This window comes from Natator depressus, chromosome 14 (genome assembly GCF_965152275.1).
Source record: "Natator depressus isolate rNatDep1 chromosome 14, rNatDep2.hap1, whole genome shotgun sequence".
NCBI lineage: Eukaryota > Metazoa > Chordata > Testudines > Cheloniidae > Natator > Natator depressus.
In genome coordinates, this window is record NC_134247.1 from 2476331 (window position 1) to 2493914 (window position 17584).

Genomic DNA, 17584 nt, shown 5'->3' on the forward strand with positions numbered 1-17584 from the left:
GTTTCATAATTTTTAGATGATGAATTGATACATTTAATTTTTGATTAGTGATAAGTTGTTGTCATCCATGTTTAAAAACAAATCTGGAGAAGCTCTGATACATTTATACCTCCCTCTGAGATTCCCAGTGCGTTTCTGTATTGTCAGTCTCTCTTGACTGTAAGCTTCTCAGAGTGGGATGGTGGTGCCTTTGGTAACCTCCACAGAAGATTATCTCCGCAACAGTTTGACTGGACCTGAGAGGGAGCAGGTTGCTGTCAGGCCAGAGAGAAGGTGGGTATGTCTGCACTGCAACAAAACCCCCGTGGCTGGCTCACGTCACCTGACTTGGGCTCACGAGGCACAGGCTTTGGGGCTATAAAGCTGTAGTGTAGATGTTCGGGCGTCTCAGAGCCTGGGCTCCAGCTCAAGCCCAAACAGCCACTCTGCAATTTTATAGCCCTGCAGTCCGAGACCCAGAGACCGAGTCAGAGGACTTAGGCCAGCTGCGGTGTTTTATTGCAGTGCAGAAATGCCTGGAGATTGCTGTAATCAAGACAGAAGAAACAGGCCTGGATGAAAGTTGAAGTGTTGTGGACAGAGATAAATGGGAGACAAACCGCAAGGCTTTTTTCTAGGGCTAGGATCCTAATGTAAGTTTATAAGAAAAGCAATATAGCTACATAGCAAAGCTGTATCTCAGCAGGTGTAGCAGGATCTGATCTGCAATGCATCCAGATCCATTACAGTGACTGGCTGAGAGCCCAGTGTGGATTTATGAGACTAAAGTACTGCATTTGCTAGACTCCTTTTGTGATTGAGCTGGTTCAGAGAGAGTAACTCTGATGACAATATGCAAATTTGTGTGGTTTTAAACTAGCTATTCCCATGCAAACTAAATGGCCGTTAAAGTTGAAACAAACGATCAGAAGAGAAATCTTTGCCTAGCCCTATTGCAGGTAGTTTGACTTTCAGGACGGCCGGTTTGAATAGATTCCAGAATAAAACCTCAAATGTCTCCTAGGCTATGGGTCTTGAATGATACTAAGTATCCAGGGTGTGGGGGTAGAACTTTTAGTTTACATTTGGATTTCAGCCTTCCACACACACGTGGAATAAAACCAGTTTTTACAGTAATGCCCTTGCATTCCAGGCATAGTATCAAACTGTATTTTCTCAGTAGGTTTACTGGCTGAAGTTGTATCCAAGTGCCTGAATGCAGTACAAACACTTTGGCTCTTTTGGGGGTGAAGCTGGTAAATGCTCACCCACCCTTTAATCCCCTTCTCTTTTCTATACATGCTCTGTATTCTAAAATAGCAATAAATGTAATCGCCCCCATTCTGGCCTGCAGTGTCCCCTGCTGTTGCAGTTCTGTGACACTGCTCTGTTAGTGCACATAATATGCCACTGTGGCAGTGCTGGGCTTCTGAAAACTGCCTGCTAGTTGGGCTGACTTACAGTAAAGAGTGGGCATGTTTCAGGGGTGAGATGAGATAAATATCCACCAGGGACTAGGTAAGAAGCCAGCAAACTCTATTCACTTTACAACCTAAGCAAGACAATCAGAAGTGAAAACAAGTCATCCTCCAAGCTCCAGTCAATGCCGCGTTTTATGTCTGATGTGGCCAAGGCTGGCTGTATAGGTTGCAAGAGGAAGGAGGGCGTTGCTTAGTCAAACAGACATAAAGAAGGTGAAGCTTATTTTTTCAGTTTGGGAGGGGGTGGAAGGGGCTTAGCTTTCTACTGCGAAGCTTTGACAAATGATTGAAATGGAAAGACAGTTGAACATCCTTGATCCATCCCTTGTTTTCTAAATAAACATTCTGCTCTCCAACCTCTGCGACAAGGTTAGCTGCTGCCAGCCAGTGCTAATCCTATAAGAAATTGTTGTTTAATGCAGGGCGGGGGTAAGTTTTATTAAGGTTAATCAGTCTGTTTCATAACAGGGCTGGCAGAAACCGCAATCAGTATCTCAGATGTCAAATGCTCCAGTGAGAGTCAGAGGATTACTGAGCTACCATTTGTACTCTGGTCTTTTTGGCCACTGCGGGTTTAGTTTCCAGTCCAGCTCTGGATAAAGTAATTGATAATCTCTTCTTCAGGGCTGTTTTGTTTCAAAAGCATATAATAAAAAACATAAGCCACTGACTTCTGAGTATTCTCCTCTAGTCAAAGCTAGAAAAACAGGGTTATCTGCTTGGGAGGAACCTGTAGTCTAGGCGCATTCTTACAGGGAGGAAGCACGTTGGAGTTGTGTGTGCATGCACGCTTGAATGTGCTTGGAAGATTCTTTTTCCCAATGGAGTTCTATTCTGGAAGATGATGTGTCCTATAGCTGGCCCTTTCTCACAGCCCATTTGTATTGCAAGCCTTATGTGACATAAGTTAAAAGGAATAGTTCTTCCAAGAGAATCTAGAGCAGGGGATCCTGCCATGCTGACTGGCAAGTTGTCATGAACCCCTTAGTGTCACAGCTGAGTTAAATGGCAATGCATTTTGTGCTAATGCTTTACATCTTCCTGGTCCCACAGGGATTAGAATTAAATCCCAGACAAATGACTGATTTCCCCTGCAAAGAGAAATTAAGAGTATTGAAAATCCATGAGTGTCAAGATGAACTTGCCCCTTTAAGCCTACCCCACTCGCAACTATCAAGTACAAACTGATGATACCCTGCGCTTACCCTATATACCATTTTCCACCTGAAGATGTGAAAGCACTTTACAATGAGGAAATGCCACTTCCGGTGTCTCCACTTTCTAAAACTAAGTGCACTGATCTGATCTGAATGAGATTCTCCAGCAGCCGTGAAATGCTCCTGCACTTTGTGATGGGTTACTCCCAGCACACAATAATAGGATTATAGGTTTAGATCAAAGGAGGTGTCTGAAATTGTAGGGTGGACTGCCTCCCACATCTATTCTCCTTTAGGAAGGGTGTGTGGTATAGAAAGGTAATTTATAAAGAGGAATTTAGGAGTGTCTAACTCATTTACTTCTTTGCCTCTTGTGATGCTTAGTTCCTAACCTCATTCATAAAGCAGTCAGTGTAAATGTACTGTCTCTTTGCCTCTCACTTTATATTCTGTACACAGACACACATTGCAATCTGAAACAGGCACCAATAACCTCAGTCTAATATGCCACAAAAATGGCAAATCTCAGACTGTGAGTAGACTGTGCATTTCTGTTGTTGATCTATAGGGACGCCTGGGTGGTCACCCTGTTTATAGGATCACCAGAGTAACACTTTTTGCTACTCGGAGTATTTATCACTTCCACTGCTCTTTTTTTGGTTATCCTTCACACCATTTCCCTTGTGTCTAGGCTGCTGGAGACCAGCACAGTTCTCACTACAAATGCTTGAAAAGGGCAGTGTAACTGTGGAATAACTGTCAGAACATAAAGCAGTTGTTCTGTTAACTCTCTTTAACTCTGTGGTCCCTTTGAGTAGTTTTCTATCAGAACACAGCCATTGTTATTGTTTTTAACCCAGTGTATGAATATCTCAGATTTAGAGAAAACTCCCCTACATTTTTTAGATGTTGCTACTCTGCACAAATTATCCACCAAATGTGATTAATTCCAGATTCCTTTGTTTAGGGTGGACCTGTGTACAGTAATCTCAAATGTTTTCCAAGAGCTGAGCAGTGTTTTCAGCCTTTTTTCCCCATAATAGCATTTCCTCTTGGATTCCATTCTGTAGTACTCCGCAAGTCAGTTCCAGGCTTATTTCCCTACATGGCTACTATCTTACCCATTGAATCAGGGAATTCATTATTATAAATAGTTGTTTGCAGACTTGAAGCCCATAGATACTCTGCCGCTCACCATCAGGATCAGTGGATGTGAGGGAATGAAGGGATTTTTTAATATAAAGGGAAACCCTCCATACAGCCCCAAAACTGCATCTTTGAATCACCAGCCTTTATCAGAGGAGCTGTAAGGCAGCCCAGGGAGCATGAGACAGGGGCACACGTCTTTTTCATTCTTGCTCGCTTATTTTTTACCTTGGACTTGGCAAAGGCAGAGTGGAACTGCCTCTACAGGAAGATAAATTACCTGCTGCTATCTCTACTCTGCATGTGGAAAACCATGTTCATATTTTCCAAAAAAGCTTTTTACTCAAGAGATCTTCTTCCCCCACCTTATTCCTCCTTTTCCCCTGCCCTTTTTTAAAACAAATGTTTATATCAGGGGAGGCTGGCATATTTCCTGTGCTTTGTGAGGGTGCACGAGATCAGTGTTTGAGAAATCCTTGTTAGTAGTTATGTGCCTTAATTGAAAGGAATAGCTAGGAACAACACACAATACTGGTTAATTGATGCCAAAGCCTGCAGTCTCACTTGGTCTAGGGCAGACAAACGTCACACAGGTGCACACCCTCATAAAGAGGACAGTGCAAAACTCACTTCCCTTTTCTCGTTCCAACAGCACAGCCCATTCTTTGCTGAGCAGCTGACAGCATTCCAGGTGTGGCTAACGATGGGAGTGGAGAACCGGAACCCGCCAGAACAGCTTCCAATAGTTCTGCAGGTGAGTCGCCTTGGCACGGGCCAGGTAGTGAGCTAAGCTAGCTGGCACTGCTGAGACGCATGGCCACTCATGAGTATGTGTTTACGTGCATGTCTTTCCCTGCCTGCCTAGTGCTATGCTCTCAGCCAGATGGTGTTTGGGTACATAAATTACGTGGGCTCATTCAGGACTAATTGAACCTGATTGTGTTTGCTAGACCCTTGCTGATAAAGACACATTTGTCTTCCCTCTTTGTCCCCTCACCAGTACACCTTCAGATAAGCATAAATTCTTGCTGCAGTCTAGTAGCACTTCAACAGCATCAAGCTCCCTCGCCCTCTCCTATTCAGCTGTGAATCAGCAAAGCTTTTTCACAGAATGGTGCACTTGCTGTCCTGCTTCCTCCCTTATCTTCCCATCGTACCTGCTAGCTCTGGGAGGCAGGGACATTGTCTTCTTTCTAGATTTGCAAAGCAGGTGGTGCTGCAGTCTGAGTGACTAATGAATGGTTCCTGTATCTGTCCCCTAACAGGGAAAGAGGAGTCTGGTACAATTACAGGAGAGTGTTCAAAGTATCACACTGAAGGTGTCTTGGGAAGTAGCACAAGCATGAGGCTCATAAGGCCACCGCTGCTCCTCTGCACTCCTTCCTATCTGCTTGGGATGGTCTGAGTTCATCTACAGAAAGGGAAAAAATTAGTTTGAGTGAACTCTGGGGAACCCTAGGGTCTCATCTTAAACCAAGTTTCCTGGGGAGCGAAGGTAGAATGCCCACCTACACCCCCAGATGCATACTCATATACCCCCAAATGCAAATCCTCATGAAGGCAGCTTTGGTCACCTTTCCCTTAGGTAGAAAAATATAGATTCCCTTCCACTCAAAGGAATGGGGTCCTAGTCTTCCACATGTCCAAGGACAGCTGCTTTCCATCCCCATAATGGAAAAAGATTCACCTTCCCTCTGACAGCCACTAATGTGCCCCATGACAGACAGCACTTCAATCTTTCTGAGACCAAACCTTAATTTTTCTGAGCCTCCAGAGGCTGAGATAAGTTGGAAAAGGAGATGTGCTGTTTATCTCTGTCACTGCAATGGAAGCAGGCATTATGCATTATGTCCACTGCCTTCCACTGAATTAGTTGGCACTAGGAAGCTCTTCTGGTAATTAATCTTGCAACAGTATTGAGATCTCACCTGGTTCAGGACTATGCTTCCATCACCTCAAAGGGTGAGACTAGGGTAGAGCAACGTGGCCAGTGTAAATGTTAAAACATTGCTATGTAAGGAGGGTAAATTTGTTCACACACTGCTTTATAAACGGGGATTGTTGTTTGAGTTGTGACGTGTCGGTGAACGATTGGGAGGGGCAAAGGTGCACATTTCAACCCCCTCTTGAATGCCGCGTTGCGTAGATCTTATGTCTACTGAACTGCACCCCTGTGGCCTAAAGTGGTACATTGCTGCGAATGTATCCCCGGAGAGAGGGACATGTGAGTGCCACAGGCATGGTGCCAGACATGTGAAACCTGGTTCTGCCGAGGACAGGAAAACAGTCCTTTTGTAAATGGTCTTTTATTGACTTATAAAAATTGCAGTCCATTTAGAATCACTGCTCTCTCGGGGGAAGATCTGACAAAGCAAGATTTCTGCTTCAGAGGAAAGCGAGAGGAGAACTTTACAAAGAGAAAAGATAGCTCATTCAGTCTGAGTCTGAAACAAGCCTGAGCAGTAGATTCGTAATCCTTGCTGAGGCACTTCTTTTCCAGGCTGTGAGAGTGCAAATGGACAGGATTAACACTTGCCCCATTGAGGTAAATAGGAGATGCAGAGCGAGTTTTTGTTTCGTGCCGTGTTGCCCTCTAATAATGGCAGCTGTGCTGCCGCATTGACCTGATTTCTTCTATCCTACATTACTGTGGAGCTTTAATGTTAAAGCCTGGACCCCGTTATCCATGAATTATCCTCCCATGCCTAGGCAGTGCTGCAACTTGCATGCTCAGGCTTCCTTGGCTTTTTCAGATCCACTTCCCTCCTTATAGGCTTGGTGCTCCAGATTTGAAAATGCTGCTTGCTTCTAACCTTGAGCAGGGCTCTCTGTTGCTGGACAGCTATTGAGAGTTATGTGTAGTTGTTTGATCTAACAAACCAAACTGATTTGTAATCCAGACCTCCAAATGCCCCTGCAGCCCTCCTCTTCTGGTGAGAAATAATGTTGTATCCTTTTAGGGAATGGAAAGATTACTCTGGTGCAGCTGGTATGAAGATGCAGTTCGTACTGCAATATCTCCCTCCTGGTTTCTTTTAAGCTCATATCATTATTGTCACATGGCTCTTGTGTGCATATCACTTTTGTCTTCAGGTCATTGTGTCGCTTTGCTTCAGGAAAGTGGATGTGCATAAAAGAGACCCAGATACTTTTCTCAGATAATGAATTGCAAGTTTAATTAAATCTTGGAGATATTTTATTTTATACATGCTTCTGTGATATTAACAGCAGTAAGATACATTTGCATGCTCCTTTAGAAACCCGTTTAAAATTGCATCTAATTTTTTTACTGTCTTTGACAGAATTTGTGGATTTATTTAATTCTTATGAAAGGGAATAATATGCACAGCATACCTGCTTGCAGCTTTCTCTGCCAATGCACCTTACACCTAGCCTGCCCCACCCTCTCTTACTTTCAGTCCTGCCCTGCCCCACCCTCTCTAATCTCTGCTACTGTCTAAAACCGCGCTCCCTGTTACTAATGCCAGGCCTCTTCTGAGCACACTGCTAATTGTGCCAAATTATATCGAGGTTTTATGGTGTAGACAGATGCCAGCTAGGGTGTGATGACCGAAGTCCTTTCTCTTTTGACCTATATTGGGATTGAAGCATTATTGAGAGGTGAAAGGTCAGTATGCTCTCTGTAGCCTCACAAAATGGAAGACCACCAAATAATGCGGGGGAGCGAGGGGGCAAATTGTGGAGCCAAATCAGGGAGCTTCTGCCATGATACATACTGGGGATATTACTCATTTTAAACAGAGGATTAAGCATTGCATTCCAAAATCTTACATCTGGTAAAGAGATTCACGACTGGAGGTCTCAGTCTGTGCATATTTCACACAACGCTAAATGTAAGCCAGTAGAATTACTCATTATCGGCATCAGATTCTGTTTTAATGAGATTTTTATTGAAGACTAATGTGACCCCCTGGCTTAAATCCTTAGTTTCTTACATCCATTTGCCAAGGAAAGCAAAACCTTATTTCTGATTCCGAGTTGTTTTTGTTAATGGGAGATCAGGGTTACTGCTCATCCTGAACACTTCCACTGGATGCCATCCTGCTCCTGCTTTGTCTCCTTTCTTCCCTCTGTAAATCAGGAGAGAACATTTCACAGCCAGAATGGCTGCTTCTAGCAGGCCTGTGCTGGATCGTTGCTTCTGTGCCTGAGAGAGATGTGAGCAGATGGGATGAGTGTCAGAAACCACACTTTCCTAGAGTTGGGAAAACAAACTGCATTCCAAGAAAAAATATTTGCATATGTCTGCATAAAACTTTTCAGAGGGGAGCATTGCTTCATTAGGAGATGGCTGTTACCCAAATAGCGCTGATGGGACAAGACTCCAGCCAGTCAGCTCTCTTGCCTTTCAACGTTATTCACAAGTTTGAAATTAAACCTTAGACAAGGCTGATGTGTCTGAGTGGGGAGCCTCTGTGAAGTCTTGTTATACTTGCCTGGCTGTTATAAGACTTTCCTTTCATGGCATTAATCTTTGTTTTCCCCTCTCTCTCTGCAGGTGTTGCTGAGCCAGGTGCATCGGCTGCGAGCTCTTGATTTGTTGGGAAGATTTCTGGACCTGGGTCCCTGGGCAGTTAGCTTGGTGCGTACAATGTTGCACGGGCCCTTTGACAGGGAGTGATTTTTTTTCAGTGTAGACAATATGGTCTGAAGGATGATTTATAAATGCAGGATGTGGAAAATATGCCCTGAGTTTGGAGCACGGATCAGTATCTTGACAACAGTCAGATGGCCTGGAGGTCAACATAAATCAGGTTGCCAGAGCTTAAGCAGGATTTGGAAGCTGCTGAGAGTCCTTTATCTTTAGTCCACGTCATCTTTAGTCCACGTTGTCCATGGTTTGCTTCTTCTCTTCCAGCTGAGATTATGGATAGTGATGGCTTCTGCATAAAAGTACATGTGGAGACACAGACAGCATTTAATGGGCATATGAGACCTATGAAAATAATTACCCAGATGAAATGAAGTCTCTGAACCCAAGTAACAGTCATGAGCATTTCTTTTTGCTAAGAAACCAGTTCACCCCCAGGAAGTTATGGGATCAGACATATTTGTTTCACCTGTCCTTCATGCCTGGGGCACTTGAGAGAATGGCAGCTTGGATTGAGGGAGAAAGTCAAACAGCTGGGCTTGGTATGAACTAGCTATAACTGAGCAAGGAGCAGTTTGGGGATAGTTAATTAATTTTTTAAATATATAAAAATATTTTCATTAACAAAATAAGAGTTAAAAATGGCTAGAATGGTTTATAAACTGTCATATAAACTAAATTAAACATGGAACTAGCCAGTTGTCTATCATCCCCCTTGTCACTTGACTTGTATGCTGTATCTCTTTTGCCTCGTCCTTCATCCATTGGGTCTTTTTAGATTGTGTGAGCTGTCTAGGGCACAGACAGCTGCATTCTGCATTTGGAAAGTACCTAGCACAGGGTGGGTAATAAATATGAATGGAACAGGAGTGTCACATGAAATACAAATGTAAATGATTTCAGGTGCCTTCTGTTAACAGAGGGTGCTGGTGAGACTCTGACAGCAGGGAATGAACAAGTCCTGTGATGGGACCTTCACTGATTTTTCTCTTTCATCCTCCCCCCTGACCTGCTCCCACACCACTTAAGTCAGATTCTGTTCTGCACCTTCCGGAAGCATAGCACAGAAGGCATAGCCCTAGGAAGGAGCGGGTCAAAGGTGACTTTAAACTCTCTGGATTTCAAGCTGTGGTGGGGGCCAAAACATGAGCAATTCATGGGGCTGACTCGAAATTATTGTAGCCTTCCTTGTGCTCCTATGGCCTGCATTGTAAGCCAGACTCATCATAGCAGTGTGTGCTACATCCCTGGGGCCTCCTTCTCTAGCTTTATACCGTGCATGGCCTACGGCAGTGCAGTGCCTGTGATGGGAGGATTCTGCCTTGCCCCCTGTGGGCTGTTTAAAGCCCTTATACATCATTGGTGTAGCATATAGGTGCTGGAGTAGGGGACAGAATTCCTCCCCTCAGGTTTATTTTGCACTGCACTTGTATAGACTATCTATAGTGACCACTCAGTAATGGTGAAATGCTAAACAATGTAACTAGCTGTGTGTCCTCCTGCATGCTATTAGTCTGTAATACCGTACAAGTTGCTTATTTAAAAGCCTCTCTGAGTGTGGGAGGCATGTATGATTTCCAGTGGAAGGACTGTAATTAATGAGCTTTTGCAATCTGTTTACTTGTGGGAGCAAATCGCCCCATCTGAGGGAGGGAAGTGGCACACCGTGAGCCATGAAGAATCATATGCTGTAACAAATAAAAGCTGGTGCTAAATTAACTCTTCATCTCAGTGGGCCAAATATCTGGGGACATCCAGGAATAAAATCAGAGATAAATAACTACACAGGAGTCCCCTCTTTACTATACATGTCTGATATTAATTTCTACCATATGTGCCATAAATATGTAGCATCTATGTAAAGGGTGCAATTCTGACACCTGTCCAGCTCTCCTCCTGCAGTGGGTCTTGGAGACTTATAGTAATTTGCTGTTCTACCTTTCTCCCCAGGCGCTCTCTGTTGGCATTTTCCCTTATGTGCTGAAGCTGCTTCAGAGTTCAGCTCGGGAACTGAGACCACTTCTTGTCTTCATCTGGGCCAAAATTCTTGCAGTGGACAGTGTGAGTAATCTTGAACCGTTACTGCTCTTTATTTGTTTCCAGTAACATCCTTTATTATTATCTTCCTTAGCCAATTGCTTTAAAGTTAGAGGCAGACAGTACAATCTACAATGAAATGCAGGAGACTGGATTTAAAAACCATGTATTCATTTAGTAGGAGTTCCCACCTGCAAAGTCACTAGTGCATTAGAGCTACCTGCTGAGAATTTCTGAATGTGAAATCCCCATTCATGCAGTGACAAGCCTGATTTGAAATGGCTCATTTGGCTACCTGCCCATTCACTGGACTTTTTGCAAGAGATCACCAGCTCATTAAGCAAGTTATTCCCATCTGCATGAAGTGAAAAATGACTCTTCTCTCAATTTATCCCTCATTCATGCTGAAATCTCACTTTAATTGGAAGAAATTCCATTTTTCAATCATGCTTCTTTTTGTATAAGGGTGACCGAAGTTCTGTGGTACGTCAACACTTGATAGAGTACAGCGTGTAGAGTGCAGACACTGCCTGCCGGTTAGCACAAGTCGAAGCAGTAGTGTAGACAGTGAGGCATGCCTTAGGTGAGTAGGGTAAAGTGCTCTGTACACCTGAACCCCCAGGATATGTACTCTGCACAGTTCTCTTCCCGCCCAAGCAGTGCTTCCTATGTCTACACTGCTGTTTTTAGCAATCCAGTGTCCTGCTGCCTCCCCGCTGCTGCAGCCTTTCTCTGCCATAATGGAAGGCTCCACCAGCAGGGAAAGGCTCTGTCATGGGGGAGGCAGCGGGGAAAGGCTCCAGCGGTGGGGAAAGGCTCCAGCAGCTCCTTGCTGCCGGAGCCTTTCCCTACGGCCAGAGCCTTTTGCTGCTGCATGTAGCTACGTACAGAGTGACATGGGTGAACGCAGCCTGTCACCGTGGTGTATAGCTACACGTGTAGTGCCTGTATGGCCTAGCCTGTAAGTGCTGTCGGTAAATGTCTGTCACAGTGGCCTAGCCCATACTGGGGGCTCATGCTCTGTTTGCTAAACTGATTTAGAACATTTGGTCAGGCTGTGCCTCCCCCGAGCAAGAACAGTCTCCAGACTCATCTTAAAACCATGGTGATCATCAGCATCTCTAAAACCATCCTAGAAGTAGAGCAAAACTAGGTCTTTGAAGAGTTTAGCTTCCAATGTTGCTCTAAATCTAATCTGGTCTTGTTCTCTGAGCTGCAATGACCGCTGACATTGGTGGGCTTGGAAGTGCTGAAGAGTTCAGAATGGATAGGACACTGGGTTGCTTCCACAATGCCCATGATTCTGGACTTCTCCCTCTCATGATGCATACTGGTACCTCCTTGGCATCCTTTAGGACAAGGCTTAAAACTGGGATCATGATTTTTGAACATGGCCTTAATGAAGACTATATTTTTTGGTACAAATATTCAAACAGTTAATTAATTGCAGCTGGAAATTTGCAGTGGTATGTGTAGTTTCCTGGTTTGACACCTACAGTTAATTGCAGGTGCAGTTATTAGTTGACGTAAGATTGAATCAACTGCTTTTGAAAGTTGGAGTCTTCCTGTTTTAATGTTGTGTATTTTCATGCTCTTTTCTCTTGTTTGTAGCATAAGGAACGATATTGGATTTGTTGGAATTCTTTCTCTCTTGATCGAGCACTGTCATGTTTAGTTTTATAAATATATTTTAGTTAACATCTTAAGAGGCTTTTGAATGGCAAAGAAAATGAAAATTCTTAATCTTAAAGCTCATATTGAAAAGCTTAGTTTTGATGCATGCTCCTCCATGGCTGAAGCTTCAGTCCCAGAGACCAGTACAATACATAATAAGGATATTGTAGAATCAACTTAATTAGCACACACCACAATGGAAACAAACATGCCAGTGAAGGGATTGTCCTGCTTATCAGAGGAAATGCTCACTGATTTCATGAACTATTTTAAAAATAAGCCTAGAATCATCCTTCCAGCCTGGACTGGGTAGAGACTTGCCCAAATGCGCTTGATGAGACATCTTTGGCTTGTTAAGATGATCAAAAAACTGTGGAATGATTATGCCTGCAATAAATATTAAAATCCCTGTAACTTTATAGTACATTTATCTTCCCCTCAGCCCCATTTTCACCCTCATCTCTCTAAGGATAAAACTGAAAAATATGTAGTACAAGACCAATATCTGCAGGATCCAGAAATGAAAGGGACAAAAGGGGTAGGGGTAATGTGGCTCTTAGTCAATAGATATAGCAGTGTGTGGTGTAGTATTTCGGCTGTGAGGAGCACTCTCCTATGTGAATGTAGTGCTTTCAGGGATAGCAATTTTATAAGATTTATGATGGAAATGACAACTGCAGGGGTATGTCCTGAGAATATAAGTGAAAGTATTCTCAGATGCTGAAGGCAGTCATGAAAGGCTGTTTTTCATTGTGTTGACTGAAAGATTAATTAGACTGCACTGAATCACTACTGCTACAGTGTTAGAGTACAGCAGGAGTGTGTATGCGTGAGTGGGCAAGCCATGAGAATATTCTCCTATTGGCCACATTTCTAACTGGAACTGTTTTCTTACAAGGGTAGGTTTTACATCGACCACAGGCAAAAGCCATGGCTCCTATTTTCAAACACTTTCCCAGAGAAGCTTCCTCTGGGGTGGATTGATTTAAATCAAAGTTCTCAAAATGATTTAAATCACCAATTTCAATGATGATTTAAATCAGAAAATAGGAAACTTGGATTTAGATAATAAATTTTAATCTTGTTTTTTCATTTGTACTTTTTAGTGATTTTCTTAAAGGTTGATTCTCATTAGTTGGAAATTCTTAAAACATGTTGATTTTCAACTAAAATGTAGCCAAAATGTGGCACCTCTTTTGCTAACCAGGTGCATATACTCTATCTGTAAATATTTATTTAAGCAATTATAAAGCTGAACATACATTTTTACATTCTTTATGATATAAAATGGTAAGTGATGCATTTCTCATTTACTAGGTGGTTAATTTTTTGCTTATGATTTGTGTCAAGCTGTATTTGGCTGGAAATTGGAATTCAGTTAAAATGCACAAAAAAAGCATTTTAAAATTTTTATTAGTTAAATATAACTACCTTAAGTATGCTGGGTACATAAGCAAGACAAAGTTTATCAAAACATGTTTTCCATTTAAAACTATCTGTAGTTAGTGTTTTGAACTGATTGATTATGGTCAACTTCACGATTTTAGAACTAGTAGATCTCATCCTCTCTCATCTAATTTTTATTCATTGATTGGTAGAGGAAAACAAGCTTTACTGCTTTTTCAACTCCCAGTCAGTTTCTCAACTTTGAATGAACCAGTTATTGAACTGATCTAATTGAATAAACTGAAATGACAAAAATAGTCTCTTTGAACCTGCAGAGGAGACTACTGCTGTCAAAAGCTGGTTTAGCACTTCAACAAACTCTGGCTACAGGTTCTTAGCAATTACTTCCACCAGTTCAGGGGTATGGCTTACTTGAAGATTCTAGCAGCAAAGGTGCTGCTTTAATATTATATTTTAGTTTAATTTAAATGATTCAATAGATTATAGTAAGTTTATACTTTAATATGGGTTTTTAGAATTTGAAATTTAATTTTAAATAGCTTTATTTTAAAAAGAAAAATATTTTATTTCAAAATTTTAAAAATCTGATTTTTATTATTAATATTTATATTATCTATTTTTATTTAACCTGCTTTCTCCTGGTTCTAATTTGATCAACAGTGTTTCCTTCATCTAGTTTTGCCTGTATGTGCATCCTTCTTTACTTTCAGGAAATTATTACATTGACATGAGCAGCTAGAGTCAAACTAATCGCTTAATCTTGTTTGTTTTTGCTGGTGGGGTGTAGTTACCTGAGACTCTTTTCCTGCCTCTAGTTCCCCTCAGTGTTTTTTGCCTTGTGCTCTGGAGAGCAGACTCTGCTGCTAAGTTTTTTTTTACAGTTTTGGTTTTCTCATGAGCAGTGAAATAATAGAAGTAGCCTGAGTGAAAACAGGCAAAGGTGAATGCGGGTGTGTGCTGCTCTCTTGCACTTGTGTATCTGTAATATACCATTGTGTAATATTGATTAGAAGATGCCCGCAATTAGTAACTACCCGGTTTAGGAGTTGTACCTTTGTCATGCAAGTTGCAGGAAAAAGCAATCAGATGTAATAGCAGTGTTGTCTTCTAAGCAAAAATATATGTGTACTGTGAGTGTTCTTAAAAAATTTTTAGCGTCTGAATCTATTTGCTTTAATCCTGTGAATATGCAGACATTTGCACTGAGGTATTCAGAGATGACTCTAGTTATCCAGGGCTGAGTTTTGTTGGAGTGTTTCCAGCCAATCTCCCTACTGTGCTACACAGCATATGTAACTGGATGGCATGCTGCAGTATATGAATAGCAAAGAAACTGGTGTTAAAGAGTCCTTGGAAAGGAGGTCGGGCCAAGAGTTTACCCTATGTTAAACTGGTATAATTTGTTGGGCAGCATCCTCCAAATCTTAAATATCTCACTTAAAAAGTCCCCACTATAGTCAGTGAGAAAATTAACCAAAAAAAAAAAAAATTGCTCTTCTGATGGAACTTCCAGACTGTCAAGGGCACCCAAGTTACCTAGCGAAGTATAACTCTGATGGGATCGTCAACATTACAACCACTAACTCTGTAGAAAACAGGGAAGTACTAGGTATGGGTGGGTTAATTTAATCTCTACTCAAAACAATGCATCAAAAATTCAGTGCCCATAAAATGGGAAAAGACAACATGAGAAAAAGAACTTGACGTTTCTAAGAGTTTAAAGACAGTGGAGAGTAGCAGTGTGAGATTTTCAAAAGGATGGGCTTTGACCCTTTTAAATAGCATATTGAACTGCCAGCTAAATGTTCTTTGCTAGCAGGATTTGTGAGGAGCAGTGGCATCTTGTGGTCAATACAAATGCTCCAGATAGGTATTCCCCAGGGATAATTTTACACAGCTACACATTTTTTGTGCTCTAGTCCTTCCCCGATCATTGGAAATCTTTAACCTTTCCCATCTACCCTACAGCACGTTTTGTTCATGTGCCTTTATTATTCACAAGTACAAGATGCAAAGTAGGGAGATGTTATTGACACTGAATATTAATATTGTTCTCAGGCACTGCAGAGAGAACATATTAGCAAAGTGTAGGTTTAAAGCTATTCTGGAGTTACATGATCTGCTTTCCTCCCTCTGGCCTCAGGTGATTGGCTGGTGCTGGCAGCCCGCTGGGATGCAGTGAAAGATGGGCAGTCTTGTCTTAGTGGGCATCTATTTGCCTGCACGCTGGTTTGAGACAGCTTTGTTTTTCTAAGGGGCAAAGATATGAAGAAAGCTAAAAACGTTGGGAAGAAGAAAACCAGCTCTCCTTTTGCACAGCGTTACCAGCAAAATCCAGGCACGCCTCTGGTAGCTGCAAACTGACATTGTTTCGTTCCCTCTCTTCTTTAGTCTGCTGCAAACCGCATCTTTTCTTGCTTCGGTAATGAAATATTCTCTTGCATCTTTGTCTTTCCAGCCCCCTCCTTTCAACAATTATTTTTCCTCCATAGTCCTCCATTCCTGATTAAAAATACATGACACTGTCTCTGGCATGAAGCATACAGCAGAATCCCAACCACAAAGGGAGTTAAAAGCAAAGTCAGGTTTTCCACCCAAAATTGTCACTTTAGTGCTATGTATTCTTGTGCTCTGACCTTAATATGTCAGACTGGAGCCTGAGATATCATGCTAGCAAAAAGGGAGCCCTGAGAAGAGGATCCTGGTGATGATTATCACTCTTTGAATCCAGGCTGCCTGCTTCTCCTGTAATACTCTTCCTTGGTGCCCTGATTTCTGCATATTGTGCTGGTGAAAAAGATGGCAAGGTTCATCTGCCAAGCATTTTTTGTCACATAGTTTGGTCTTGCCTATGGAGATGAGAGTAAATGATGTTCCCAAACTGTGTTCCAGCCCCAGGATTGAATAGGCCAAAAAGAATGGACAGTCCCCCACGCCTCAGAGATCATCTCTCAATCAGAGTGGAAACTCATTGATACAGGTCAGTGTAGGGGAAACATGCAGTGTGCTGAGTGGGAACTTCAGTCTCCAGGATTGTCATCCTTGCACCTTTCGGGAGCAGTACTTTCACCTGAACAATACAGTTCCTTATGGACATTTATTCACAATTCCAAGCCACCAAACAGGGTGTCATTATTAACAGTCTTTGCTCATTAGAAATACAGGATTGGAAAATCAGAGATATTACAGGTTAAGATTTGGCGTGCTTGGGGAGAGATGTGTGGAGAGAGCTTGCACAACATCTGCATGTGATATGCTTGCCAGTCAGGAACACTAAAAACAGACAGAAAACTAACACACAACCCTTCCTCCCAGTCTGGGTAGGTAGTTTGTGAAGATGATGTGCTTTGAGATGATGAGCTTCTCAATGTCTGGGAACCTCTAGGCATTTGTCCAGGACTTAGACTGGCCGTGCAGATGAATATTTAGCTTTATGTGCAGGGGGTGATGCGTAGAAGTTACCAAAACATCTGATCTGCAGAGAGAAATTCAGCTCTTGTTCTTCCCAGGCTTGGACAGCAGCCATCAGCAAACCAGGTGGAGAATTAGATAAGAGACTTTTGAAATATGTAATTTTATTTTGGTTTTGTAAATGTCAGAAATCTGATTTATCAAATTCTTCTTGTTTTCCCTTTAGTGGCTCGTAACTACCATGGTGAAGGTATGCCATGGAACAAAGGGGGTTTGAATGTTGCCTCTTTCTAGGGTGCTCTGAAGAACCAGAGGGCAACTTTGCAGTTTGTATTCCTTTCGGATGCCAACATGCAGTGGAACCATTTGCTTTAAATAACACAAGGCCCTGGTCACCTCTTCATTCCAAAGAGTGTTTGGCTGCAGTCCTGACAGGGAAATTTGCTCTGACTTTTGTTTCTCAAATGAAAATTGGGATTGAGAAAAATGATTAAGACATGAAATATTCATAAATCATTGCAGGCAAAAAGAAGTTATCTCCAGGTTATTGTACTCATTGTTTTTCCTTCTCCCTGTCTCGTTTTTCAGTCATGCCAAGCTGACCTCGTGAAGGACAACGGTCACAAATATTTCCTTTCGGTCTTGGCAGATCCCTACATGCCAGTAAGGACAAATAGTCT

General features: G+C 42.3%; 1 protein-coding gene across 5 annotated transcripts in view; it reads left to right on the forward strand.

The window, feature by feature from the left end:
* RPTOR (regulatory associated protein of MTOR complex 1) overlaps nt 1-17584 on the forward strand; it is a 306196-nt gene that overhangs the window by 198352 nt on the left and 90260 nt on the right. For all 5 annotated transcript variants that reach the window (XM_074970551.1, XM_074970550.1, XM_074970552.1 and 2 more), the window contains 4 exons: nt 4416-4517; nt 8283-8366; nt 10326-10436; nt 17493-17567. In XM_074970551.1, the coding sequence (XP_074826652.1) occupies nt 4416-4517; nt 8283-8366; nt 10326-10436; nt 17493-17567 (372 nt within the window). The remainder of the gene's footprint in view (nt 1-4415; nt 4518-8282; nt 8367-10325; nt 10437-17492; nt 17568-17584) is intronic.